General features: G+C 43.6%; 1 protein-coding gene across 1 annotated transcript in view; it reads left to right on the forward strand.

Annotated features, from left to right (window-relative positions):
• The first annotated feature begins 5,467 nt into the window (after positions 1-5,467).
• Positions 5,468-26,846, forward strand: part of LOC138738408 (immunoglobulin-like domain-containing receptor 1) — a 34,225-nt gene continuing 12,846 nt past the window's right edge. Inside the window, exons 1-3 of the mRNA XM_069888534.1 lie at positions 5,468-5,734; positions 16,404-16,574; positions 26,621-26,770. Of these exons, the coding sequence (XP_069744635.1) occupies positions 5,683-5,734; positions 16,404-16,574; positions 26,621-26,770 (373 nt within the window). The 5' untranslated portion in view covers positions 5,468-5,682. The remainder of the gene's footprint in view (positions 5,735-16,403; positions 16,575-26,620; positions 26,771-26,846) is intronic.

Raw genomic sequence — 26,846 nt, forward strand, 5'->3', positions numbered from 1 at the left:
AAATCCCTTTGTCCTTCCTCCCATTTTGAAATCACTCATCCTTCTTGTTCAAATCTTCCCTTGACGTTGAGATGGGTACTTCATTTGGAACTCATTTGCTTTTCTCAACTTGTGCATAATACAGGGTCTTAACCTGAAGAATCAACATTCCTTTGGCTTCCACAGAACTGCCGAGTTCCTCAAGCAGTTTGCTATTTCTCCAGAATCCAGCAACTGCAGTTCTTTGTTTCTCCATCTCTGTTTCTCATCATCTAAAACACCAACAAAGTAGCCTATTCTATAATTTAGCCACAAATATCTGTCACACATCTTAATATTATTTATAATTGATCAAGTGCTCTCAGATTTCATTGTCAACAATATTTCTGCAGTCTCACAATTTCATCAAATCTAAAATTGCTTATCTTTCTTATTAAATTGCTATAAAGATCATCAAACTGGGCCACTGTTTATCTGACAAATTAACTATCATTAGGTCTAACACCTTGCACCCTGCCACTACTTTGTTTCTGTACTGTGGATTAATGTATAGCTTACTGTAAATATTTGAGTATAATGAATTTTGGACCAAAATTTGAGCTCAAAGTGGGGGGGGGGGGAGGTGGCATTATACACAGGGGTAAAATTGGAAAAAGAATTCCTGCCAGGTTTAACAATAAGAAAGAATATCAGCAGCTGCCTGACATTGATTGATTTACCACATGATTTGTTTACATTGGTGGTTACATGGTCACATGAAACCAATATTTAAAAAAGACACCGATTACTCGCTTATATCAACGGACGTTAAACGGGAAAATAACAGTTATTCTAGATACGCATAATTTCTATCCATGATGTATTCTGGGACGAAGAAATAAAGCAGTGCTTACGATGCATCATTTAAGCTGAAAGTGATCAGGTACGCAGAAAGCAATAACAACGGTGCAGCCTCCAGAGAATTTGCCGTTGCTGAAATCAGAGATGGCCGAGTTGTCCATGACCCAACGTGCTTGTAGGGGAAAGCAGGCTCTGTATCCAGATCTGGAGAAGGCACTGGTTGATTGGGTAGAAAGGATGGCTACATTGTCACCTGTTCCCATATCCAGCTTCAAGCTAGGAAAATGCAGAAAGGTCGCAAATATGGAGTGAGTGGTACATACACGGCGTCAAATGGTTGGTGTCAGAGGTTTATGAAGAGGCACTCCCTGGCCACATGACAGAGAACCAGTGACTTAGATGACAAGATAATTAGTTTTCATGATTTTGTGATTAAATTAAGGACAGAGCATGACTTTGATATGAATAATATCGGCAATATGGATGAAATTCCCTTGTGCTTTGATATGCCTGGTAACAGAATTATTGACAAAATGGGTAGTAAGATGGTTTATGTAAGGTCGACAGGTCATCAATGGACCCATTTCACCGTAGTTTTGTGCTGCTTAGCTGATGGGTCCAAGTTACAACCAATGGTGATCTTTAAGCGTAAGACCATTGCAAAAGGAGAAAAGTTCCCACCAGGCATTCTTGTACACTCCCATCCCAAAGGGTGGATAGATGAAGAGGGTGTCAAACTATGGTCGAAGAAGGTGTGGATAGAAACCTGGATCTCTTTTAAAGAAACAGTCAATGTTAGTGTGAGACCAGTTTCAACCCATCTGACAGAACCAGTAAAGAAGCAGTTCAAGCGATTGAAGACACACCAAGCTGTTATTCCTGGTGGCTTGACAAGGGTACTGCAACCCCTTGATGTCATGCTTAATAAGCCATTTAAGGACCATGTTAGAAAAGATTGGATTTTCTGGATGGCCTCAGACCAAGTGGAGAAAACAGTAGGGGGAAATCTCAAGAAACCAGACTTATCCACTGTTGTTTCCTGGGTGAAGCAGGCCTGGGATTCACTTCCAAGTAATATGGTCTCTCTGAGATTTTTAAAGACCGGAATCAGCAACAAAATGGATGGGACTGAAGATGATGTTTTATGGAACGACGCAAGTACCACCACTACTTCAGACTATGAACGTGAATCTGAAGATGAAATAGCAGAGTGCAGAAATGACGACGCCATTCGGAACAACCTGTCAGTGGCACTTCCTTGATGATTTTGGGCCAATAAAAAGGGGGGTAAAATCTTTCTCCCATTTCCCCCTCAAAAAAAGGAGGGAGGGGTTGCATTATACATGAAAGGCATTATACATGAATATTTATGGTAATTCAAAGTGGACAGTTGGACATATGGCAACCACACTCAAAAAAAAATGGGGCTTAACCCAATGACAATCTTAAAAAGACGAGAATTAGTATAGCAATATGGACTATGAAACATGTCTTCTCCATGTTCATACTTGCCAATTTTTTTCTCAAAAATAAATGCATTACATTTGAAAACTAACTGATAGGCATCCAATATGACTGCAATATCTTGTGTACCACAATCGATATACTCCCCATCCCATCAAAAGCCACATAATCTGGGAGAGAACAAATATATATATATAGACTAACACATTCAATGATGGATCTATTATAGCATCAGTCTAATATGAATTCCACTTTCTGTTAAAAGTAATTTTATTTTAAAATAGATGTTGATTTCCTGTGGTTGTTATCTGAAAGTATAGTTACTGTGATTTTAATGACTTTATCCATCTCTCAGTAGTATTGAATTTGTAGTCCTATCATGTACTTAATATTTGGTCAGATATTAAATATTTTGCAATCTGCTGTATTTAATTTAAATAATTTTCTGAAAACTAGTGATAAGAGTATAATTGTTAAAAAAGCTTGTGTTGATAGTCATTCTGAACCTTTAACTGGTAAACAAATAGGAAAATTAAAATTTCTATTTTACATAAGTATTTCTCGATGAACACCTTGTTGTTGTACCTTACGATGTTGGTGACTAAAGTCTTGCTATAATCATATTGTTATCATTTTTGGGGAAAAGTGAAGCGAACAAATTAAGTGCTGTAGTAGATTTGATTGGATTTATTGAACTGGTAGCTGAGAATATTGTGGGCTCTCTGTATTTCAGCATTACATTTGGAAGGACATCGGTTCTGTCCATACAGACTGAATAGAATAATGTTTCGATTGGCCAAAGACATCACCACGGGCCTTACTTAATATTTTAGTTTGTGCTAGCAGGACTTCCAAAATTAATTTTAAAACTGTATCCAAATACCTACCAAATATTCTGAATGGATATTAGAATGAAACATTCCCCACAAAATTTATTTAAAGTTGAAGCTATAGTTTGTAAAAATAAGAATTGATCAAAATTTCAATGATCACCTTTTGTCTGTTGGTCTGTACTCCTTCCCCTGCCCTTTGGTTCCTTCTCCCTGGCCTTTTAATTCTGCTTTTACTCAAAATGAAGAAGGGCTCAGGGCCAAAACGTAATTTACATGTCTTTGCCTCTTATGGATGCTGCGAGACCTGTTGAGTTCCTCCAGCATTTGTGTTTTCACTACAATCACAGCATCTGCAGACTTTCATGTTTCACTCTAACTTCTTCAGTGACTACTTTATCTTTTCTCAGCTCAATAATAATCCAGATCTCTCAGTCTTCTGAGATTGCGCCACCCCCACTGACAGCATATCATATTTGCCCACCAGCTATATCCTCTTCTCTCACCCATTTCTCTGCATTTTTTGTTTTCCCTCTATTCTGCCTCACCTCTCCTGTCAAGACAGATTTGTATCCTTTACCCTCTTTACTAACTCTTGCCTTGTCTCCACATGCATAATCTCACAAGAGACTCATAAAATTGTAAATATTCTGCCTCTATGCAATTGGCCCCATAATAATTCTCAACCAAAAGACTGATCTTTCTTTTTGTAACACAAAAGTGCTGGAGAAATTCAGCAGGTCACGCAGCATCAAAAGGAAGCAAAGGGTAACCAATGCTTAGATCTGAGCCCTTCATCAAAGTAAAGGTATCATACGTTCATGAAGGGCTCAGGCCTAAAATGTTGGTAACCCTTTGCTTCATATAGATGCTGCATAGGACAGTGGTTCCCAACCTATTTTCCCCCCTTCTCACATACCACCTTAAGTAATTCTTTACTAACCACAGAACACCTTGGTAACCTATGCCATAGGTGTCTGTCCGATTTCACTGGGAAACAAATATTTATCAAAACGTTTGCTTCCTCAAAAAAAATTGGGGATTATAACCAACTTCAAGCTGAAAGCAAATAATAATTTCCGATTCACGTAGCAAGTTAGAGAAATATTAACTTTTATTGAATTTAGCATAATGATGCTGACACATTGCCTTAGTTCAACTGACCTAAAAATGTTTTGCCGCTGATTTTCATTTGAGACTGAAGCACCTCGATGTCTAACAATAGTCAGCCAGCATTGATGGGATTCCACTTGCCCTGGTGCTGCTTTTCCATGGTCACAATGTCCTGGTGAAACTTTTCACCTCATTTGTCACTGACTGCACCAAGATCAGCAGAGAAGTCCAAGTGTGAATACAGAAAATGAATTTTCAATGACATGTTGCATTTCATGGTTTTGTATTCTTGAAGCATGTAGTCAATTAGCTGGATGTAATTTGGTGCTCTGTAGTTGCCAATAAAATTCTCAACAGCATCTTTAAGTGCCTATGCCCAACACATCTGTATAGCATCTGCATTAAGTACATGCCCAGCCATGCTTAGACTGACCAAAACAGTGTGCTTTGTGCAGCATTATGTTGGAAGATTAATAAAAGGACAGGACATCACAAAACCGGTTTCCTATTTTAAAAAAAAAGTACGTGACAGGCAATTTTCAGCCCAAAACCCACAATACACCCAAAGTGTCCAGGAAGCAAAATCTTCATGGTCCAGTTAATTCAGGATTTCCAGAAAGGGCTGAGGCCCTAAACATGGATGGCCTTTTACTTTCTATGGATGCTGCATGACCTACTGAGTTTCTCCAACATATGTGGCCATTCCACAGGAGGACATAGGTTACCATATATAACCATACACACACATAGTGTGTTTTAAATATATAGTTTTGTTAGATTTAAAGAGTATTGCACAAACAACAAATGCAAACACCCACTGTGTGTGAAGATGGGTAACCTCCTTGGAATGGCCACCTGGTCGAGGCCCCAGCATCGACATATTTCTTGATTACCCCCACAGTGGAGGGGGAGGGAGGGCGTTTTAAATCCTTTGGAGGTGAACAGAATTGAGAATCTGGGCTGTAACTTTCTTGTCACCAGGAGGAAAACTTTTACCTTCTCCAACACGCCCAGCACATCACGTGACTCAGGGCACCAGGTTTCATTCTGGGTTCTACCTGAGGAACCGAGCGACAGGTGCACGGCTTCACTGCAGCCTCAGGTGGGGCACGTGACCGCGGAGGGCGGTGTTCCCCTCGCGGCCCCGCCCCGCCCGGACAGGTGGGGCACGTGACCACGGCGGGCGGGCCGGGAAGGGTGGGGGGGGGGGGGGGGGGGTTGTCGTCGTTCCCTCCGCCCGCGAGCCAGTCGAGTGGATGGCCCCGCCCGGACAGGTGGAGCACGTGACCGCGGAGGGCGGCGTTCCTTCCGCCCGCGAGCCAGACAGGTGGAGCACGTGACCCAAGGCGGGGCCGGGCCATCCACTGAAGTGGCTCGCGGGCGGAGGGATCGTCGCCGCCGCCGCCGCCGCCATTCTGCCGGTCACTGGCCACCTGCAGCCCCAACTTTGCGGAAAATGGCAATGAAGCAGCTGGTGGCCTGGATCGTCTTCTCGCTCAGCCAGACAGGTAGGGAGGAGGGAGGTGGGATGTGGGGAGGGGGAGCCTGCACCCACTCCATCCACCTCGGCCGGCGAGTAACTGCGAGGCCTTGATCGGCCCCCCAGTCGTGTCGGAGCCGTGGCCCTCGGCGTTTTCACTCCTGGCCCCTTGGCGTTGCTGTCTGGGCCCTGGGCGCGCCTGCGCACTGGAGTCTGCCACAGGTGAGTTGGGAGTGGGTCCCAGAGCAAGACAAGGAAGCATCAACGCCTGCTGGTGCCCGGCTTCAAACTGAGCGAGATCTGGCGTCGGAAGGCCAGCTGCATTCATGGATTCTGGCTCCTAGAGGAAACTGGGTGAGCACCCAGTCGAAGCAGCTCTGTCTACGGCCACGTGCAGAGAAAGACGAACCCCTTCTCCACTGGCACCTTGCCCCAGAATTAACTGGGGAAGAAGAAAACTGTCAGCACGTCGGCATCACGCAGGGGATTAGCCACCTTGACCGACTCATTTCCCTGGAGTCAGCTGTCAAAACCAGTGGAAAAGGGGGCAGCAGAAAGTCACCCATTTTCAGTTGAAGGTAGAACACTCCAATCCCCGGGATGACTTGTGTCCCAGTCGAAGAGCTTCCTATCTTGGGACACTGGACAGCCAATTAACTGGGGTGGCAGTGGAAAAGGGGCTGTTTCAGGAATTGAATTGGCACTTGCTTCTCAAATGGATTGGTTTAAAAACTTTGTCCCCAATTGATGGACAGTCAAGTGGGGTAGAATGGGGAAACTGCTTTACATGATACAATTCCTACTCAATGCTCATGCTGAACCAACGCCTGTGCTGTAGGATGATCTTATTTTAATTTTATTCTGATGAACAGATTGGGATGTTTAAGTGTAGACTTACTGGAAAAAAAAATGACTCAATGTCTGTCAATAATAAGAAAACTGGAATTGTATCAATCAGAATGTGTTCATAGTATTTTTAAATTTCCTTCAACAAAAACCCCTTTCACGCTTGCATCCCACTAAATTGGCCATTCAATGTCCCAGGATGGGAATGGGGATTTGGCTTTTCACACTTGACCACTCCTAACTGGGACACTGAATGCTTTTACACTTGCAAAGAACCATCCCTGGGGTTAAGACTGTTCAACCTTCTACTGGTGACATCATGACATATCAAGTGATGGTGAACCTGCCCTAAATCCTGATCAATGTATTATGATCTTGTATTCCAACAAAATTAATCATGCCTAATTATAACATAATTAAGCTTTATATACAGCACAGTATGAGCTCTTCAGCCCCTGTGGTTGTACCAACCTATATAAACCTTTATAAGGGACCATGGAAAGCTGCTAGCAATAAATAGCAATAGCAGACAATTTTTAAACAGCGTAGGAATGTTTCTAGCGCTATAATGCACAATTTATACAGTGTGGGAAAGTTGGTAACACTATCGAGTACAGTTTATAAATGCCATAAATACCATAGGAAAAAGCGATGGTGAACCTGCCCTCCCAGAATGCCATGCGGTTGCATATGTGGGACATTCATGGAGGGGTTTCTCTGCCGCACAGCATTCTAGGAAGTCAAGTTTGTCGTTGCTTTTTCCCACAGCTTTTATATTGTGTGATATAGTGCACCAACTTTCCCATGCTGTTTAAAGATTGTCTGCTATTCCTATTTATTTCCCCCCTCTCTCTCCTGTTGTGACTTTCCACGGCAAAATTTATACCTTCATTTTAACCTTCCTTTGTGTTCCTGTGCTCATGCAAAAATCTTGGGTCATTTCAATCCCACAATGGAATTTCCTGTTTCACCCTTGCATGATTGCAACGGCGGCATATGCAGACACCGGGGATTGTACTGGGGGTGAGGCCGTCAATCCTCAGCATGGGATGATGTCATCTGACGCCAGCGTTGAACGGATTTTCCTTTCACACTAGGCACTTTAATGGTCGATTGGCTGTTAATTCCTGGGATCACTTGCAAGTGTGAAAGGGGCTAAAGATACCAAATTCCAACAGAAAGAACTCTCTCATTAGAAGACCATAGTCAGTACAAATGGAAACAATTATCAACATGGGCGCACCCTAAGGATGCGTGCTTAGCCCGCTGCTTTACTTATTATCCACCCATAACTGTGTGGCCAGGCACAATTCCAATGCCATCTACAAGTTTGCCAATTCCACAGTTGTCGGCAGAATCACAAACAGAAATGAGGAAGCATCTAGGAGGGAGATCGATCAGCTCGTTGAAAGGTGTAATGACAGCAATTTTGCACTCAATATTAACAAAACCAATGAGATGATCATAAGGAAGTCAGGTGAACATGACCCAGTCTTCATTCAAGGGCTCAGTAGTGGAGAGGGTCAAGAACTTCAAATTCCTGCGTGTCAACATCTCAGAGGATCTGTCCTGAAGCCTCCACGATGCAAGTACAAAGGCTTGCCAGCTATACTTTGTGAGGTGAATAAGGAGATACGGATTGAAAACTTCTACAGATGAACTGTGGAGAGCATTCTGGCTGGTTGCATCATTGCCTCGAATGTTTACAGAATAGTATGGAATAAACTCCAGAGGGTTGTTAACTCGGCCTGCGACATCACAGGCACCAGACTTCACTCCATCAAGGACATCTATGTGAAGCGGTGTTTTAAAAAAGCAGCCTCTATCCTCAAAGACCAACTACCATGCACTCTTCACTCTGCTACCACAAGAAAAAAGGTATAAGAGCCTTAAGATGAGCACTCAACAGCACAAGGACAGCTTCTTCCCCGCTGCCATCAGATTCCTGAATAATCAATGAACCAAAGATACTTTTTGTGAACTACTATTTTTATATATATATTTTATTTACAGTAATGTTATCATATGAATGTTTCCACTAGGACGCTGCTGCAAATCACTGAATTTCATGACCTGTTCATGACAAAAATTCTGATTCCGATTCTCTTCCTTTGCCCCCCTCCCCTTTCAAATTATTTCATCCCTCAGTGGGAATAAGAAGTGCCTTAGCCTGGACATGACATCCTACTTTATGGATCCTATTAGATTCCCAAATAGACCTTTATATTTTATACTGCTTTTTGATTTAGTGTCACTGTCTCTGAATGTTTTTTACTTTGAGATGATTTGATGGATTATTTTTGACCATCTTTGAAAAATTGATTTTTGCTGTTGCATTATCTGTTTGTCCAGGAAGTGTTTTTTTTTCCTCAATGCTCTATGGGCCCGATCCAGTTCCAAACCTTCAGGAAAAAAACTCTTTACCCAATACCTCTGGGATCCAATGTTTAAAAAACATTTATTGGGTCAGAACCTTCAAAGTCCTCTGGAAGACCAACTATTTTCACATTATTTCTCCGACTTTGATTTTCCAAAGAATCAATCTTCTTCAATAAATCCCTTCTTTGAATCCCCCAATCTACAAAAGAACCTTAGACTTTCTCCATTTTTTCTTTATTGCGTTCCACTTGATTTTGACATTCAGAAAAAGCTGTTTCAATTTAAAAAAAATTATCTTGTATAGTATCAACAGATTTTATACATCTGTTAATATCATGCCGGTGCTCGGGCTCCCCCACAGCCCACACTTTTTCCAAAAGATCCCGGACCCAGGATGCTTCGCGCATGCCCGGCAGAACCGCCGGACACACAGGGGCGTCCTCTGATGCTACATTGCACATCCCCGGGCCACCCAGCAATGTTGCGGGCTCACAAGCCCCTTTGTCGGTCAGGCAGCCTGCGCGCACAGCTTCGTGTGCGCGCGGGTTAGCGACAGCCGAACTCACCGAAGTGCTGGTGCCATTTTGCGATTGTAGGATCGGCACTGAAGTCAAACTTGAATGGGCACGAATCCTCTGGGGTTTGGAGACTCCCAACAACAACTCTGTGGATTCAGTTGTGCAGGTAGGCCTCAGATCGTCTATACTTTTATATGGTAATTTCTTCTGAAGTTGAGTTTTAGATTTCTTCACATTAGTAGCCATGATGAATCATTGTTATTCAAAGAACTATAAATACTATTTTTAACCACTTTTTAAAGTTGGGTATTTAATAATCCAGCTGGGGAAAGGTGGAACACACGTCTTTCTTCTACGCCATCTTGCCACGACCCCACCCCCACCCCGGTGCCTTTTATGAAAAGATTTCCGATTTATTGTACTCTGGTACATACATGACATCACATATAACCCTGAGATTCTTTTTTCCTTTACCACTAATTGATAGTGAAAAAAATTGTACACAGCATAAATGTGTAAACGAACTGAGAACTGTAAACAGATAACATGTAAACTGTGCAATACAGAGAACAAAAAAAAAATCAATAAAGTGCACAAGAAAGAGGCCTTAAATGAGTCTCTGAGTTTGTCATTGAACATCTGATGGTGGAGGAATAGCAGCTGTTCCTGAACCTGGTGGTGTGAGTCTTGTGGCCCCAATACCTCTTTCCTGATGGCAGCAGCAAGAACAGAGCATGTTTTGGTGGTGAGGGACTTTGATAACCATGTGCTCAATAGTGGGGAGGGACTTGCCTATGATGTCCTGAGCTGTGTCCACTACCTTTTGGAGTGCTTTACACTCAGGGGTATACCGTGATGCACACTTTCCACCACACCTCTGTAGAAAATTCTTAGGGTTTCTGGTGTCACACTAAACTTCCGCAAACTCCTGAGGAAGGAGAGGTGCTGTCATGTTTTCTTAATGATGCCATTGGTGTGTTGGGTCCAGGAAATATCCCCTGAGATAGTGACTACCAAGAACTTAAATTTCCTCACCCTCTCCACCTCTGATTTTTCCCCCAATGATCATTGGATTGTATACCTCTGGGTTTCCTGAAGTCAACAATCAGGTCCTTAGTTTTGATGACATTGAGTACAAGGTTGTTGTTGCTGCACCATTAAGTAAAGTTTTCAATCTCATCCCCTTCCTTTATACAACCCACTATGTTGTCATACCAAGCCTCACTGTCATAGGTATAAAGTGAATAGAAGGGGGACCGTTTACTGTTCTCCAGTAATCTGGTGCCTTGTGTCTCCAGCCAAGATGTGAAACTCTCATCCAGAGCCCCAGAAATCTCTTCCCTTATCTCCTGTAGCAGTATGCGATAATTCTAACTTTGTCGTGAAGATCTATCCATCTTTAAGCCTGTAAAGTCATTGAGTATCTCCTTTATTTATGGTGACTTGGACAAGAATTTCTCCTTGTCCTTCACCAAATTCTTCAAATGCAGAATCAATTTCTTTGTGAATACCAATGAAAGGTATTAATTTAGGACATCACATTTGCCGTCTGGGTCCAGGCACAATTTTCATATCTTGTCATAAATGAGCCCTACTTTTTACCTGGTTCCCTTAATAGATTCAGAGTTTTTGGATTTATTTTATTTTAATCCTGTCTGCCTTTGATTTTTATGTGAACCCTTTTAGCCTTCCTTAATATCTGCCTTTCCACATTTGTGTTCTTGACTGACCTCCCACTTCATTTGTTCCCTATACCTGTCATATAATTTATTTTTCTTTCTATCCAATCCTTGAATCTAGGATTCTCTATACTTATTACCCTGGCTTTCACCTTCACAGGAGCATGTTGGCCTTGAATTGCTGCTATTTATTATTAATACTTACCATTGTGCTTATGGAGGGTTATATACCTGGAGGCAGAGGAAGTGGGCAAAGGGCAAAAAAAGTTTTTTGCATTGATACCAAGGAGAAGGAGTTGGAGGGGAGTGGAATTGGAGAGGGGGACATCTGCAGATATTCTGGAGCATGAAGTGTTGGGTTTCTTGGAGAACATTAAGGTGGATAGGTTACCAGGGCCTGATGAGATCTATCCCAGGTTATTATGAGAGGTAAGAAAGGTGATTGTTGGTGACAAAGATCTTTACATCCTCTTCAGCCACAGGCAAGGTACCAGAGGATTAGAGAATAGACTTTGTTGTTCTTTTGTTTAAGAAGGGTCTATAATTTCATGGTTTGTTTCTATTGCATGTCTTAAATTAGTGGTAAGGAAATTATGGGAAAATATTCTTAGGGACAGGAGTTACTCACATCTGGAAAAGCTAAAACCTATTGGAGATAGTCATTATGGCTTTGTGCAGGGGAGATCATACCTTACAAAGTTTAGAGGCATTTAGATAGGGAGTGGAGGAATTGTAGGCCTTGTGCAGTCAGTTGTGCAATTAGTGTTACGATCAGCAGGGGCATCGTGGGCTGCTCTGTTTCTGTGCAGGATTTTTCTCTGTAGACTTGCCTGCAAGTAGATGCTCCCAATCTGCCTTTGCTAAGAACTCCCTTCTGTTGAGAAGATTGCCCTTTTCTCAATTTAAGACCTCAATTGATGTTTCATTCCTGTCCTTTTCCAGTCCCACTTGAAAATGTACAGGGTTACAACAATGATCCTGCTCTAACACTCCTTTCACTGGACTATATGTCTGCCTCTCAAATTTATGCTGTTCAATTTCCATATTTCTTTAAAGCACAATGTCTGTCACCTACCCTGGGTTCTCCCACAAGCTGCCTACTATAAAAACTATCTTGAGAAGTTATTGCAGGTAATTTTTAACTAGTTGCTGTAGTATGAGCATTGGTAGCCTGCAGCCATTTGGAAGATTGTGCAATGTCAGATTGTTTTGTTTTTCAGTACTAGATTTAAGTTTCAAATGAAACTCTTTTTCTGTTAACCCTTAAAGGCCAATGGTCTCAATATTAATTCTGTTTCTTACATTTGACATATATACTGTATGAAAATCTGTATCCAGTCAAGTTGTTGACCTCTACTGATAAAGTTCTGTACAGTATTCTTTATAAACTACCTCTTACCAAGGGGCATTTTTATTTAAAGCTAGGTGCATAGAATTTGTCAGAGAGTTGAGAGTTTCTAGAATTCCCTGCCCATGAGGGTAGTGAAGATCAGGTCATTAGATATATTTGAGGTGGAGATAGAAAAATAGGAAATGATTTGAAAGTTCAAGGGATATGCCGAACAGGCACAGAAGAGGAGTTGAGGTCAGCACATCCGAGTCATAATCGTGTTGAATGGTAAAGCAAGATTGAATGACCGAATGGTTTTCCCCTGCTCCATTTTCTTGTGCCATTCATGTTTTAATGATACAGCACGTCACCAGAATACAGAATCCAGGAATTACAGAATGTATTTGCACAGAAACAAGTCCATCCAGTCAGATTGGTGTTTGTCTTTGTGATGTGCTATTAACCTTTTGTGGCTGAGAAAAATGAGAAGGAAGCTCTGTTCAGATAATGCACCTGATGTCAGCTTAACTGGCATGTTTCTGCATGTTGGGAGACCTTGCAGGAAGAGCTGAACCTTGGCATAATCACCACCCACTCTGTGGGAAAAACCTCCCTCTCAGGTCCATCTTAAACTTTTCTCCTCTTGCCTTAAGCCTTCTCATTTTAGACGCCTCTACCATAGGAAAAAGACTGTGACCACCTAAGATCACTTCTTAACCTCCTGTGTTCCAGGGATAGTCCCAGGCATTCCAGTTTCTTTCATAACTCAAGCCCTCCAGTCCTGGCAACATACTCGAGTCTTCTCTGCATGTTCTCTGACTTATCCACATCCTTCCTGGAGTATGGCAACCAGGATTGCACAGATGCTGTCATGCGGTCCCAACTCTTGTACGCCTTGCCAGGTGAAGGCAAGCATGCCACTTGGTTTACCTATGTCACTACCTTCAGGGAACACTCCCTGATGTGTCTATTCTTCCGCACTCCTTAGGGCCCTGTCATTCACTGTGTATGTTCTGCCCTGGTGTGCTTTCCTAAAATGCATCACATCACTTCTGAGTTAAACACCAGGCCACGAGGTGACATGTGAGCTCTGGTACTATTGTTCTCTTTGCTCTGATTAACTTTTAGTATTCCCATTTTCAAATAAGCTTAGAACCCCCCCCCCCCCCCCATTGCACCCACACTGACCATCAAGACCATATTTGTATTAAAATCATTCATTCATTAATTTTCCCCACAACTGGATACTGCAATCTTTGCTTTCTGACTTTTTGTTTCTCATTAGAATGATTTGATAGAATCCAGCCTTTGCACTCCCGTTCCTCATTATAGTAGCGTTTTTGAGTTTTGTTCTTTCCAGTGCAGCTTTAAATGGAGAAGCATTGCAGAAATAGCTTATAAAATCTCAACCTCAACCATTTCCAATAATTTTTTTACATTATATTCTTAAAAATAATGAACATGTATTTTCCTGGTGAAGTTTTTATATCAAAATAATTGCATTTTTTTGTTGGGAGGGATCTATGGGTTGGTACAACATCGAGGGCTGAAGGGCCTGTACTGTATTAAGTTGATCTGTGTTCTAAGATCTGATGGTGAATATTTTCAAAAGAAAATAAATTAGAATAATATTGTGATTCATCTCCACAAATTGATTTATTACATTATGGTGGCATTGGGCTTTTTCATGTTTTGAAAGCCTTTGTTTATACTTTGTAATCACTTCATTGTACAGTAAGTGATCTTGATTATCCATTGTTAAGTAAAGCCTGATTAAGGCTGCAATTGTATCAAAAGATTCTGATAATGTGACTGCAGGAAGTCAAAACTTTACCTAAGATTAAATGTTGTTTGAGTATTATGAACTATATATGACTCTTGATTGTTGTTTGGCATTCCAATTTGAATTTTTGATTCTGTGGATTTGCCACCATGACAGAGGTGCACCAAAGAAGAGGTACAAGGACTGCCTAAAGAAATCTCTTGGTGTCTGCCACATTGACCACCGCCAGTGGGCTGATATCGCCTCAAACCGTGCATCTTGGCGCCTCACAGTTTGGCGGGCAGCAACCTCCTTTGAAGAAGACCGCAGAGCCCACCTCACTGACAAAAGGCAAAGGAGGAAAAACCCAACACCCAACCCCAACCAACCAATTTTCCCTTGCAACCGCTGCATTCGTGTCTGCCTGTCCCGCATCGGACTTGTCAGCCACAAACGAGCCTGCAGCTGACGTGGACTTTTTACCCCCTCCATAAATCTTCGTCCGCGAAGCCAAGCCAAAGAAGAAGAAAAGATAATACTGACTTAATAATCCAAATTAATGATCTGGTGACATGAGTTCAAGTGTTATCAAGAGACTTGGGATAGTCAATCAAATAAATACAGTATAGAATAAAAGATAACTGAGTAAACTTTAGTAAAAGTAAGGCTAAGCTGGTGTTTTATTCCTGCTGGGCTCCTTAAAGTGTTAAATTTGACAGCTTTAGATGAACTTTTTTTAAGTCTTGATCTTTATTTTCTAACTGGATTTTTTGTATTGGAAGCAGCTTCCTGGTCAGACAACCTTTATGAAAAACATTTGGTGACCATGAATTGTATTTGGTCTTAAAATTTAATTAATTGAATTTTCCTGGTTTCATCTTCCTTCATTTTATTTTCCAAAATGCATCCAGTCTAGTTATCTGGAATAAAATCAGAAAATACTGTAATTGGGTGAGGCAGCAATCTACAAAGAGAGGAGCAGAGTTCCTGTTTTGGGTTCACTATCTTTCATCAGAGTTGGTTTCATTTGCATGTGGGTCATTTGATCTCGAGGCTTTGCCAGCTCTCTCTTTGAGTTATCTCACTTATTTTCTTTCCTCCTATTCTCTTATCACATGGCCACCAACTCCAACCTGATTTTCCTGTTCTCCACCCACTCGAGGGGCAATATACAGTAACCAATTAAATAACACCTTTTGGATGAGGGATGGGATTGGAGCACCCCTAGGAAATTAGATTACTTTGTTCAGGTATGAGGAGTTAAAACCACTGATTTCTAACATGATTTGTATTGTTGGGCCAAAAAAATGAAGCAAATGGAGAGCATGGTTTTTTTAAAATTTGAAGAGCTGGATGAAATACAGTTGTAGTAACAATTGGTAAACAATTCTAATATGGTCATTTGATTTTGTTCATTAGCCATAAGCAACTTTATTAAATATCTAATTCAAATCGGAACTAATGCTGGAAAATTGTTTCTGCAAGTTGGGATTTTTTGGAGAAGGTGGGCTGTTTGTAGAAAAAAAAATTCACACTTTTCTCTTCAGTGATTTCTTATCACTACCCAGTGTAACGTGACTGATTGAACTCGGAGACAAATGAGGAGCACAAATAATAGCCGATAGAGACAATAGTCCTCAGGTGAATCTGAGGTAAGGCGGGAAAACCAGGGTTTATATTGGGGTAGCTCTGGGTCGAGCCAAGGGAGGAGCCAGCCTTCTGAACAACACAGACAGTGAATTCCAGTTCACTGCACCCAGTATCAGTATTTCGGGTACTTTCAGGTAGAAATGGGTGTAGATAAACCTGACCTTGGCATCGGATACATTCATCCCCTAAGACCTAGAATGATCCTTTCAAAGCAGTGTCCAAAGCATTAAAAATCCCAATTGCCATATCTGTACCAGTCTATTCTAGCTATGGAGACTTCTATTTACCAACTCAAGATATCAATAAAGCCTTTCTTTCTGGAATATTTGTCCAGAAGAGAAGGACTTTGCATACTGTTATTTCATATAAATATTACTTTATATTCACAAGAAAAAAATAATGCTATGGAATGGTCTGTTAAAATCTATGTTCTCTTGTATGAATTTAATGGACCTCTGTTGATAGCCATTATATCGTAATATTTAAGATCCACAGGCCTTGTGTTGACCATCTATATCCATTTTATCTTGCAGCAAGTCTTGCATTGTTGGTGACAGTAACGCATAGTCAACGTGTTACTACACTTTTTTCTTCCATTGCTCTAAGATGTGATTATTCCACATCCTCACAATCTCAGGATGTAGTCGTCACCTGGCGCTTCAAGACATTTTGCAAAGACCCCATATTTGAATACTATTCCTCATGTAAGTACTATTATCGGCGATATACATTTTTTTTCTTCATTACAGCTGATACCCTTTTGTGCAGTTGGGATCATTTCTGGCAACCTTGAACTTATTGATTTTAAAACTTTTATGAAAGTGTTGTGCCAGGTAAATGTTAAAACTAGATATCATACATTTTAATCAACTTTTGACCAGTATTTTAACTAGGCCCTATTGATAGTTGGTATGCTGTCTTCAAACACATGTTATATACCCACCTGAAAGGGTCAACCCTTGACATTTCTTCCCCCAAAGGCATTTTGTTATTTGATATATGCAGACATTTTTCATGCACATGCTCAAGCGAGTGAGTGGTTTAAATTTATTTGGGCAAGGGATGATGTACGGTAGATAGCATAAAAGGCTGAATAGTTGGCTTTGTTGTACCATTTTCCCAGCCTTTTAGGGTGGCCATTCCAAAGGAGGACATGATCATAAGTTACCATATATTACCATATGTATAGTAATGTCCTTTGGAATGGCCTCTGACATTACATCAGCATGTGCTAGTGCTCTAAACGTTGCTGTGATTTTATTTTTTATTCAGGTCATATGTTATCTGTTGCTTCCTTATAGCATGTGCAATTTCAAAGTCAGAGAAAGGAGCTTCTATTTGAGTAAAAAAACTATAACGTGGGGTGAGAATTTAATGATGCTGCAGTACCCTCTGCTGTCAGAACATGGGAATACAACATGAGCAGAGCAAGAGGAAGTGAGATCATTTCTTAATTTTGTAATTAGTTTGTCTCACTTCCAAAGTTTAATTTCAAAATATAGTGTACTTAAAACAAATACCTTAGTCATAAAAAGTTTTGAAGTATGTGTATGTATGTGTGCATTTTATATCGCTCTCTCTTTCTCACATTTAACGGTAGGTTTTAAATTTAATGGGTCAGTATAATGTGAATATTTAATAAATGTATTTTTAAGCAAAAATTCAGTGGGCCAAATTGTGCTTGATCTGACCACTATCCACAATCAATAAAAATAAAAAAAGATCTAAATTCTCTGAAGGTTAGTGAGATTAGTTATGAAATGGTGGTGAGCCAGTGGCAGATGTGTTGAATTAACACCAGATTATCAGTGGACTTCTGGCCTCTGAATGGTTTGAGAGAGTGGATGGTCATTTGATTGAATGTAACTGTCATGCAGTCCTGAACATGATCAGCATCCTGCTTTTGTATCTAATCGTTTATTTTTTAAAAATTGACACTAATATTAGTTCATGATTGTTTATGGTTTTCTCCCATAAAAGTTGAGTAACTGATAATGTGATGTATCCTGAATATTGGACAATCATTATCTTTTGACTGTAATAGTATTAATATTAAACAAGATTCTTAATCCTATTAAGTTAGCTGCTTCAGTTGGCAGAATCCTGAATAATAATTTTACATTGAAATTTTAAATTACAACACGGGATTCGAACTCTCGTTCTGATTGCTGGCTCTGTAAAGACATTGCGCTAACTGCTACACCAACTGTGCTACCCCAAACAATAATATCAAGCTTATTGTTATAATGTACATCTGCACTGAAATTCTCACTTGCTGGTTAAAAAAAAATTTCTGTATGGGACAAGATAATTAATATAAAATATTAATTAATATTCATAATTTCAGTAGTACAAGAAAAACTAAAGGGGATTTCGATAGTGCAGGCAGGTCTTTTTATGATGTTGGACTAGTTTATGATTAGGTTAGTAAGGGAAGTTTCAACATCATGATAGCCATTGAAAAAGATTTGGCCTCCAGTGCAGTATTTTGAGGGGGTTCTTGTGGTGGTACACCACCAGCCTCCTGCAGGGGGCAACACCTGTACCTGCAGGAGTGTAAGGGGACAGATCAACACCTGGCCAGGTGTCAATCAGTCGGCCTGAAGGGATCAAGCCCCACCCGGTCGGGTGTCTATCACCCTCCCGGATATAAGCCTGCGCTGGCCTTCCGAAGCTCACTCAGAGTTACTGCAGCTACAGCCAGCCTGGCTCTGTGGAAGTCTTTGTGGATTAAAGCCTGTTGTACAGTCTTTACCTTGTGTGTGTCTGATTCTGGCTAACAGCGCACCACAATTTAATCCACAAAATGTTCCCACGGTTGCCATGGAAAAACTCCTGAGTACAGGGAGCCTCAAAGTCGACCCACACCACCCGGAAGTCCAGACATGCTTCGAGATCTGGCAGCACGCGGTCAAGGCAATCATCGAGGCACACAAAGGCGGCATCCTGGACTCAGATCGGAAGAGGTTGGTCCCACTCTGAACAAAGCTGGGTCCCCTCGCCTTCCAGGCAACCAAAGGCTGCTCCACGTATAAGAGCGCAATGGACACTCTCGAGAATTTGTACAAGCCCCTCATGAATGCGGTCTGTGCAAGGTACCTCCTCAACACCTGAGCCCAGCAACCCGGGGAGACGGCTGAAACTTACCTGGGACACCTGCGAGAGTTGGCCCAACCATGTCTGGCTGAACCTGGGGTAGTGCAGAGGAGGTCGAGAGGCTGATCCGGGACGCCTTCGTCTGAGGGCTACGCTCGAGGGCCATCCGGCAGAAGCTGCTGGAAGACAATATCTACGCCCTAACCAAGACAGTGGAAGTGGTCCAAACCCTGGAAGTGGCAGCCCTGCACATCGAAGCCTTTGATTCCAGATTCCCCCAGGCTCCCTTTTGGCCCCTCTTACACTGCAGCTGCAGCCCCAGACCGAGCTGGGGAGGAAAATGTCACTGCGGCAGGTGCCCGGCACCCCTGTAAGTACTGTAGGTCCTGGAGTGGGTCAGACCGACGATTGTGCCAAAACTGCCCAGCTAGGAACCAGTATTGTTCCCGATGCAGCAAGAAAGGCCACCGCTAAAGTGTTCCTCTCAAAACCAGCCAGCAGCTCAGCGGCCCTCTATGACCTCCCCCGCGGACCACTCCACGTGAACGTGCTGGGTGGCGCCATTGTCCCTGCTACAACTTCCGCCTTCCCTGACCTCGACGGAACAACATCTGGCTCCTCCAGTGACTGTTGCAGCATGTGCCCCAAGCACCTGGACCAGTCCCCGCCCTCGCCAGCGCTGCTTGCCGAGAACTACAGTGACGTCACTTCCAGCTGTCAGTGTGACCTCACTTCAGCTGATGTAATGACATCACTGCCACCGGTCATGATGACGTCACTTCCCCTGGCGCAACAAACACGGCTAGGGAAGGAGGCCAGCCACTCAGCGAGCCCCCACGTGCCGCCGCCATCTTGGACCAGGCAGCGGCCAACACGAAGGGCCCCTGGCAACATTGAGAACGACATGGTCAACACGGGCGATGACCAGGCTGCCCTACTGCCACTCCCCACACCTCCAGATGCCATCGGCTACCGCACACTGCACCCCACGACCGATGTGAACGTGGTCAACCCGGGCGATGACCAGTCCGCCCTACCGACGCTCCCCACGCCTCTGGATGCCATAATTCGCTGTGCACAACCGGAGAACGATGATTCTGACTCCAAGATGGTCCTGACTGCCACCATGCTGACCAGGAACATCCCTCACGACCTCGGGCGCTCTATGATGGACGTGCAAGTCAACGGGCAGGTAACGAAGTGCCTGTTTGACAGTTGCAGCACTGAGAGCTTCATTCACCTGAGCGTGGCCCAGTCCCTCAGATGAAAAGTCCACCCCACCACCTGCTCGATCACCCTCGCCGTCAAGGATAAGACTGTGGGTACCCTTGGGCGCTGCTCGGCCGATATAACTGTGGGAGGGGGAGACACACAGGGTTCAGGCTCCTGGCCATGCCCAAACTCTGTGCCCCAGTCCTCATGGGCCTAGATATTCAGTGCCACCTGCAGAGTATCACCCTTCGGAGGGCCCCCAACCTCCACACGTTACACAGCACGCCAACCTACCAGCCCCGGCCAACCTACAGCCTCTCCACACTGCGCATCACCCCACTGGCGCTCTTCCCACATCTTACGCTAGGCTGCAAGCCGATTGCTGCCAGAAGTAGGCGCTATTGCGCCGCAGACAGAACCTTCATCAAGGTGGAGGTGCGGCGACTCCTGGCGGAAGGTGTCATAGAGCCCAGTAACAGCCCTTGGAGAGCCTAAGTCCTGGTGGTCAAAGGGGGAAGTCAGCCGAGGATGGATGCCTACCCCCGCCGAGGATCGCCGACGTGGTCAACGAGATGGCCGCTACCGGGTTTTCCACAATTGACCTGAAGTTGGTGTATCACCAAATCCCCATCCACCCGAAGGACAAGCCCAACACCGCCTTTGAGGGGGACAGGTGCCTTTTCCAGTTCCGCCGTGTTCCCTTTGGGGTCACGAACGGGGTCTCCATTTTATAGCGGGAGATGGATCGCATGGTCGACCAGCACAAGCTGAAGGCGATGTTCCTGTATCTGGATAAAGTCACTATTCGCGGCCATGACCAGTAGGACCACGATGCTAACCTAGAGAAATTCCTCCAGATGGCCGAGGAGCTGAACTTCACTTACAACAAGGAGAAGTGTGTGTTTCGCACCACCTGGCTCGCTATCCTAGGGTACATCGTGGCCTATGGAGTCGTTGACACAGATCCAGAAAGGATGTGCCCATTAATGGAGTTAACTCTTTTTCCCCCCCCCCATGCTAAAGGCCCTCCACAGGTGCCTTGGCCTTTTTCTCTTATTATTCGCAGTGGGTTCCTCGCTTCTCGGACAAGGTCCTCCCACTGGCCCAAACTATAACTTTTCCTCTCCCACCTGAGGCGCAGGCAGCCTTCATCCGCATCAGGCAAGACATCGCGGATGCCACGATGCAGGCTGTGGACGAGGACTCCCCCTTCCAGGTGGAAAGCGATGCCTCTGAGGTAGCCTTTGCTGCTACCCTCAACCAAGAGGAGCACCCTGCCGCTTTCTTCTCCAGGACCCTCCACGGCTCTGAGCAAGGGCATTCCGCCATTGAAAAGGAGGCCCAGGCGATTGTGAAAGCGGTCCGCCACTGGCCGGCAGGAGATTCACCCTCCTCACAGACCAGCGGGCAGTGGCGTTCATGTTTAACACTACCCACAAGACCAAGATCAAGAACGACATGATCCTGCGCTGGAGAGTCGAGCTAGCAACCTACAGCTACGACATCCAGTACCGCCCCGGGAAGTTTAATGACTCCTCTGATGCCCTCTCTCACACCTGCGTGTCTATGCATGACGACAGGCTGCAGGCATTGCATGAGTCCCTCTGCCATCCGAGTGTCACCAGGTTGTACCACTTCATTAAGTTCCGGAACCTGCTATGCACCATCAGGGACATGACCGAGGCCTGTCAGGTCTGTGCGGAGTGTAAACCCCGTTTCTCCACCCGCCCCAGGTCCAAATTGTAAAGGCTACTCAGCCTTTCGAGCGTCTCGGCATGGACTTCAAAGGGCCCCTGCCTTCCACGAACCGAAACGTCTACTTCCTCACGGTAGTGGATGAGTACTCATGCTTCCCTTTCGCTATCCCTTGCCCAGACACCTCCATTGCCACCATCATCAGGGCCCTGGGGCAGATCTTCACAATGTTTGGCTACCCCACCTTCATCCACAGCGACCAGGGGTCTAGCTTCATGAGTGACAAGCTGCGCCAGTACCTGATGGCGAAGGAAATCGCGAGCAGTCCCACGACAAGCTATAACCTGAGAGGCAATGGGCAAGTGGAATGCAAAAATGGAGTGGTCGGGAAGGCAGTCCTCCTGGCTCTCAGGTCAAAAGGGTGGACCGTTGAGTACTGGCAGGACGCCCTGCCCGGGTGCTCCATGCCATTTGGTTGCTGCTGCGCACGGCTACCAATGAGACCCCTCCTCATTCCCCAGGAAGTCGGTGACTGGAATGTCCCTCCCAACATGGCTCACGTGCCTGGGACCGGTGCCCCTGCATAACCACGTATGGACACACAAGGCCGAAGCCCCCGTCGAGCAGGTCTTCCTCCTACATGCAAACCACAACTACGCCTATGTTAGGTCCTGCAGTGGCAGGGAGGACCCTGTCTCAACCAGGGACCTGGCACCAGCAGGAGCACCCACCACACCACGCCATCCTCCAGCCCAGGATGACGCTGACCAGGCATACATCCCAATCCCCAGGCAGCTATGGGGCACGCAGGCCCCCCTTGACCACCAGGGGCCCCCTTCAGCCCTGGAAAATGAACCTGCCCCCCCCATCCAAAAAGACCCTCATACATCGACCTCAGCCACCCCTCCACACAGCACCACACCAGACACACAGATGCCTGCTGCCAGCCCCCCCACTTCCCCTCCAACCAGTGACCAGGAGCCAGTCCTACGATGGTCACAGAGACCCCGGCGGCCGCCAGACCGTCTCAACCTGTAAATATTGTACGAGTATAGGGGGTGCGATTCCTTGTTACTGCGCACCCCCCCCCCCCAGGACAATTTGAAAGAAGGGGGTGAATGTGGTGGTACACCACCGGCCTACTGCAGGGGGAAACACCTGTACCTGCAGGAGTGTAAGGGGACAGGACAACACCTGGTCAGTTATCAATCAGTCGGCCTGAAGGGATCAAGCCCCACATGGTCATGTGTCAATCACCCTCCGGGATATAAATCTGCACCGGCCTCGCGAAGCTCACTCAGAGTTACTGCAGCTACAGCCAGCCTGGCTCTGTGGAAGTCTTTGTTGATTAAAACCTGTAATACAGTCTTTACCTTGTGTGTGTCTGATTCTGGCTAACAGCGCACCCCAGTTCTTCATTGATGTAACACTATACTTTAAAACAAGCTTGGTTCAGTATTTAAAGTACATAATAAAGAACAAAATGCATTTTGAACGAAGGCAGATACATCTTGACCACAAGTTTCTCTCAACCAGATTTATTCTTGGGTTTTGGCCTGAGTAACTGATCAAATTATGGAGATCATCTTCAACACATCACGGCAGGAGTCCATTGTTCCCTCAGGTTTTAAGACCGTTCCAAAGAGGGTGTCAATAACAGGCCTCAATGACTACTGCCCTGTAGCACTGACCTCCACCATGATGAAATGCTTCAAGCATCTGATGATGAAACACATCAAAGCACACCTCTCAGAGACATTAGGCCCATTTCAATTCGCCTGCAGATAACTGATGATTCTATAGCTTTGTCCCTCCACTCCCTCCTAACCAATGTGAAGAATGATGCCTTGTACTCCAGGCTGCTGTTGTTCAACTTGAGCTCAGAGTTTCATACGATCATTGCCCAGAGGCTGGTGGAGAAGCTATCTTCGCTGGGACTTAACACCCTCTCTATAACTGGACTTCCTCACAGAAAGACGACAATTCCAGATTGACAGCAGAATGTCAAGCACCGTCACACTGAGCACTGATGCTCCTCAGGGCTACGTGCTCAGCCCACATCCAGCTCAAACAAAGTGATCAAGTTTGCAGATGACGTGACAGTAGTTGGCCTCTTTTGCAACCATGATGAATTGCACAACAGACAAGAGGCAGAATATCTCATGATAGGGTGGAGAATAATAACCTGAGAATGTGGACACGGCAAAACAGATGATTGTAGACATTAGCTTGGTAGTGGAGAGAATGGAGTTCACTTTTGCAGTGACCTATCCTGGTCACACAACAACAACTCACTTGTCAGGAAGGACCAACAGCAACTGCACTTCCTTAGAAGACTGAGTCGGACCTAACCATCGAGTCAACTTTCTACAGGAGCTCCTTTGAGAGCATCCTGGCCAGCTACATCACAGTGTGGTATGGGTTGCTGAAGAATATTGGATATTTGGTCATTCCACAGGACCACAAAAGCGGCAGAGAGGATCACTTGGGTCTCCCTTGTTTCCCCCACCCCCGCCACCCATCAACATGATCTACTGGGAATTTTGCTTGAAGAGGGCTTGCAGCATTGTTGAGGACCCTGGCCACCCCACATACAGCATCTTTCATATTCTCCCGTTGGGAAAAATGCAGGAGTATCAAAACTAGAAGCACCAGGCTGAGAAACAGCTTCTTTGAATGGTATTCATTAATTTAAGTAGTTGACTTGATGGCACATCAAAAAGAAGTGATAATCATTGCAAATCCTTGGACAAAGTGAATATTTATGAAAATTACAGTTTCCTTATGACATTAAAATGAACATGTTAATATAAAAGCTGTAAAGCCTAATAGCTCATCAAATTTTCTCAGGACCAAATTTAAACACTAGCGTTATGTATCAAATTTCGCTACTAGTTGGGGGTAATTCTGCTGCGCCTGCAGGCAAAAGGAATCTCAAGGTTGTATGTGATGTCATGTATGTACTCTGACAATAAATCTGAAATCAAATGCAAGTTCAGAAGTATTGCAGACTTAGTAGGAAAAAGGTTTCCTATGATAGAGAAAGAAAATTAAATTGGAAGTGGGGTTAAAAATAAATTAGAAAAAATGTAAGCATTTTATTATTATTTTAAAGTATAAATAGTAGAATCTCTTGGAAAAGGAACAAGATTAAAATTGCACTATATGTATATTTTTTTAAAAAGCTGTAATTAATCCAAGGATGAGAAAATTCTAATCAGATCAAAAACCTATGTTGGCAGAAATATACAATAATATTACTAGAAGGGTATTAAAGATGGGTAATAGAAATACAGGTGTAACAATATTAATATTTGTGGAGAATTTATAAGATTTATTAGAGTACAGATCTTATTTGAAAGGCTGAAGAGTTCACATTGCAAGATCTCTGGAGAATGTAAGCACCTTTCACGAGTAGGTGTTAATTGAACTGATGTCATAAAATGCTTGACCATTGTCTTGCTGGAGTCATGCTGTCTATCAATACCCTTTCTGCAAAGTGCTCATAGAAAGGTCACTCCTGGATTTTGTTTATCTAACAACAGAGGGGAGCAGAAGAAAGAACTCCTGTTGTTTGCTGGAGAAGGTGGGGGTTTTATAAGACATGAGTCACATGCTCTCTTTGGAGTTGCAGTTGGAAGAGAGAGAGAGAGAGTTGAGTTAACAGCTCAGTCAGTCAGTGTGTGGGACACTGACAATTAACTGAAAAATGCAATCCAGGGAAAACTGTTTGAAACTGATGAAAGCAAGTTCCAGAGCAGTAGATGGCTGGAAGTGCTATCTGTCAGATGTTTCTCTTGAAATAGAGGAAAGAATGAAACTCTGTGGTAGCTTGAAGAAAGAGGTTACCATCTAGAAGACCCTAATGGGGCAAGTTTCTTCAACGAGACCCTGAGGTGACTAGTGGAGGTACCTCAGTTGTGGAAATCGTGAAGCAACAAATATCTCTCTCTGCAAACCCTACAAGAACCTTCCTGAGTGGTAAACATTTACCTTTCAAGCACCAAGCCTGGTGAACTTTTAGACATGTTAAATTCTGTGCACAGTATGGTGATTGCCTGCATCCAGAGAACTTGGAAGAAGGAGAAGTGAGATTGAACTGTGAACCAAAGAACTTTTCTTGAATTTACACACACACACACATTACATACATGTGCGCTTAGAATTAGGGGGTAATTTGGGTTAGTATAGAGTATAATATAAGAATAGAGATAAGTTAAAGTTTGATTCTATTTTCATGTTTGAAGTTGATTAAAAATAACTTTTGTTTTGAAAGCCACTTGTCTTGGTGGATGTGTATTGCTGCTGGGTTTTGGGGTCCTTTGGTTCGTAACACAGGGTATTGGTGGTAATGAGGATTAGAGGGATTTTTTGAATATCAATAAAATAAGATACAGTATTCAGCTCAAACAAAGTTGGTCTATATTGAAAAGGATGTTAGAAATAGAAGGCTCAGAAATAAGAATGTTCAAACTTCTCAGCAATTTGTGGTAAATTTACTCCATTGTACTCCTGTAAACTTGCATGGAAATTTAAAGGAAAATCTGAAAAACAAAAAACTTTGGAGAAATGAGGGAAAACAACACTCAAATGATAACACTGCACAATTGGCAAACTGCAGGAAACTTGAATTCTGGATTATCTATCCAGCACTATCATTAATCAGATGTGCTAATAAAAAAAAACACCTGTGTTACTGACGGTACCTATGATTCACCTTTGTAAGTAATATTTCTTCCTCTTGCAGCGTACATTGCAATGCTAAGTATGGGCCAAGATCCAACCAATGACTGCCAAGATGATCAGCGACAGGTGCGAATTGTAATTCAGAAGCGGGGCCAAAATGAACCAATATTGGGGAACGAGTATAGACAAAGGAAGATCACTATTCAGAACAGTAAGCATTGGGTTAACACCATTATCTTTAGTGCATAGAAGGGCCACACATGTTTTCAGTATTTCACCACCTGCTC

This window comes from Narcine bancroftii, chromosome 7 (genome assembly GCF_036971445.1).
Source record: "Narcine bancroftii isolate sNarBan1 chromosome 7, sNarBan1.hap1, whole genome shotgun sequence".
Taxonomy (NCBI): domain Eukaryota; kingdom Metazoa; phylum Chordata; class Chondrichthyes; order Torpediniformes; family Narcinidae; genus Narcine; species Narcine bancroftii.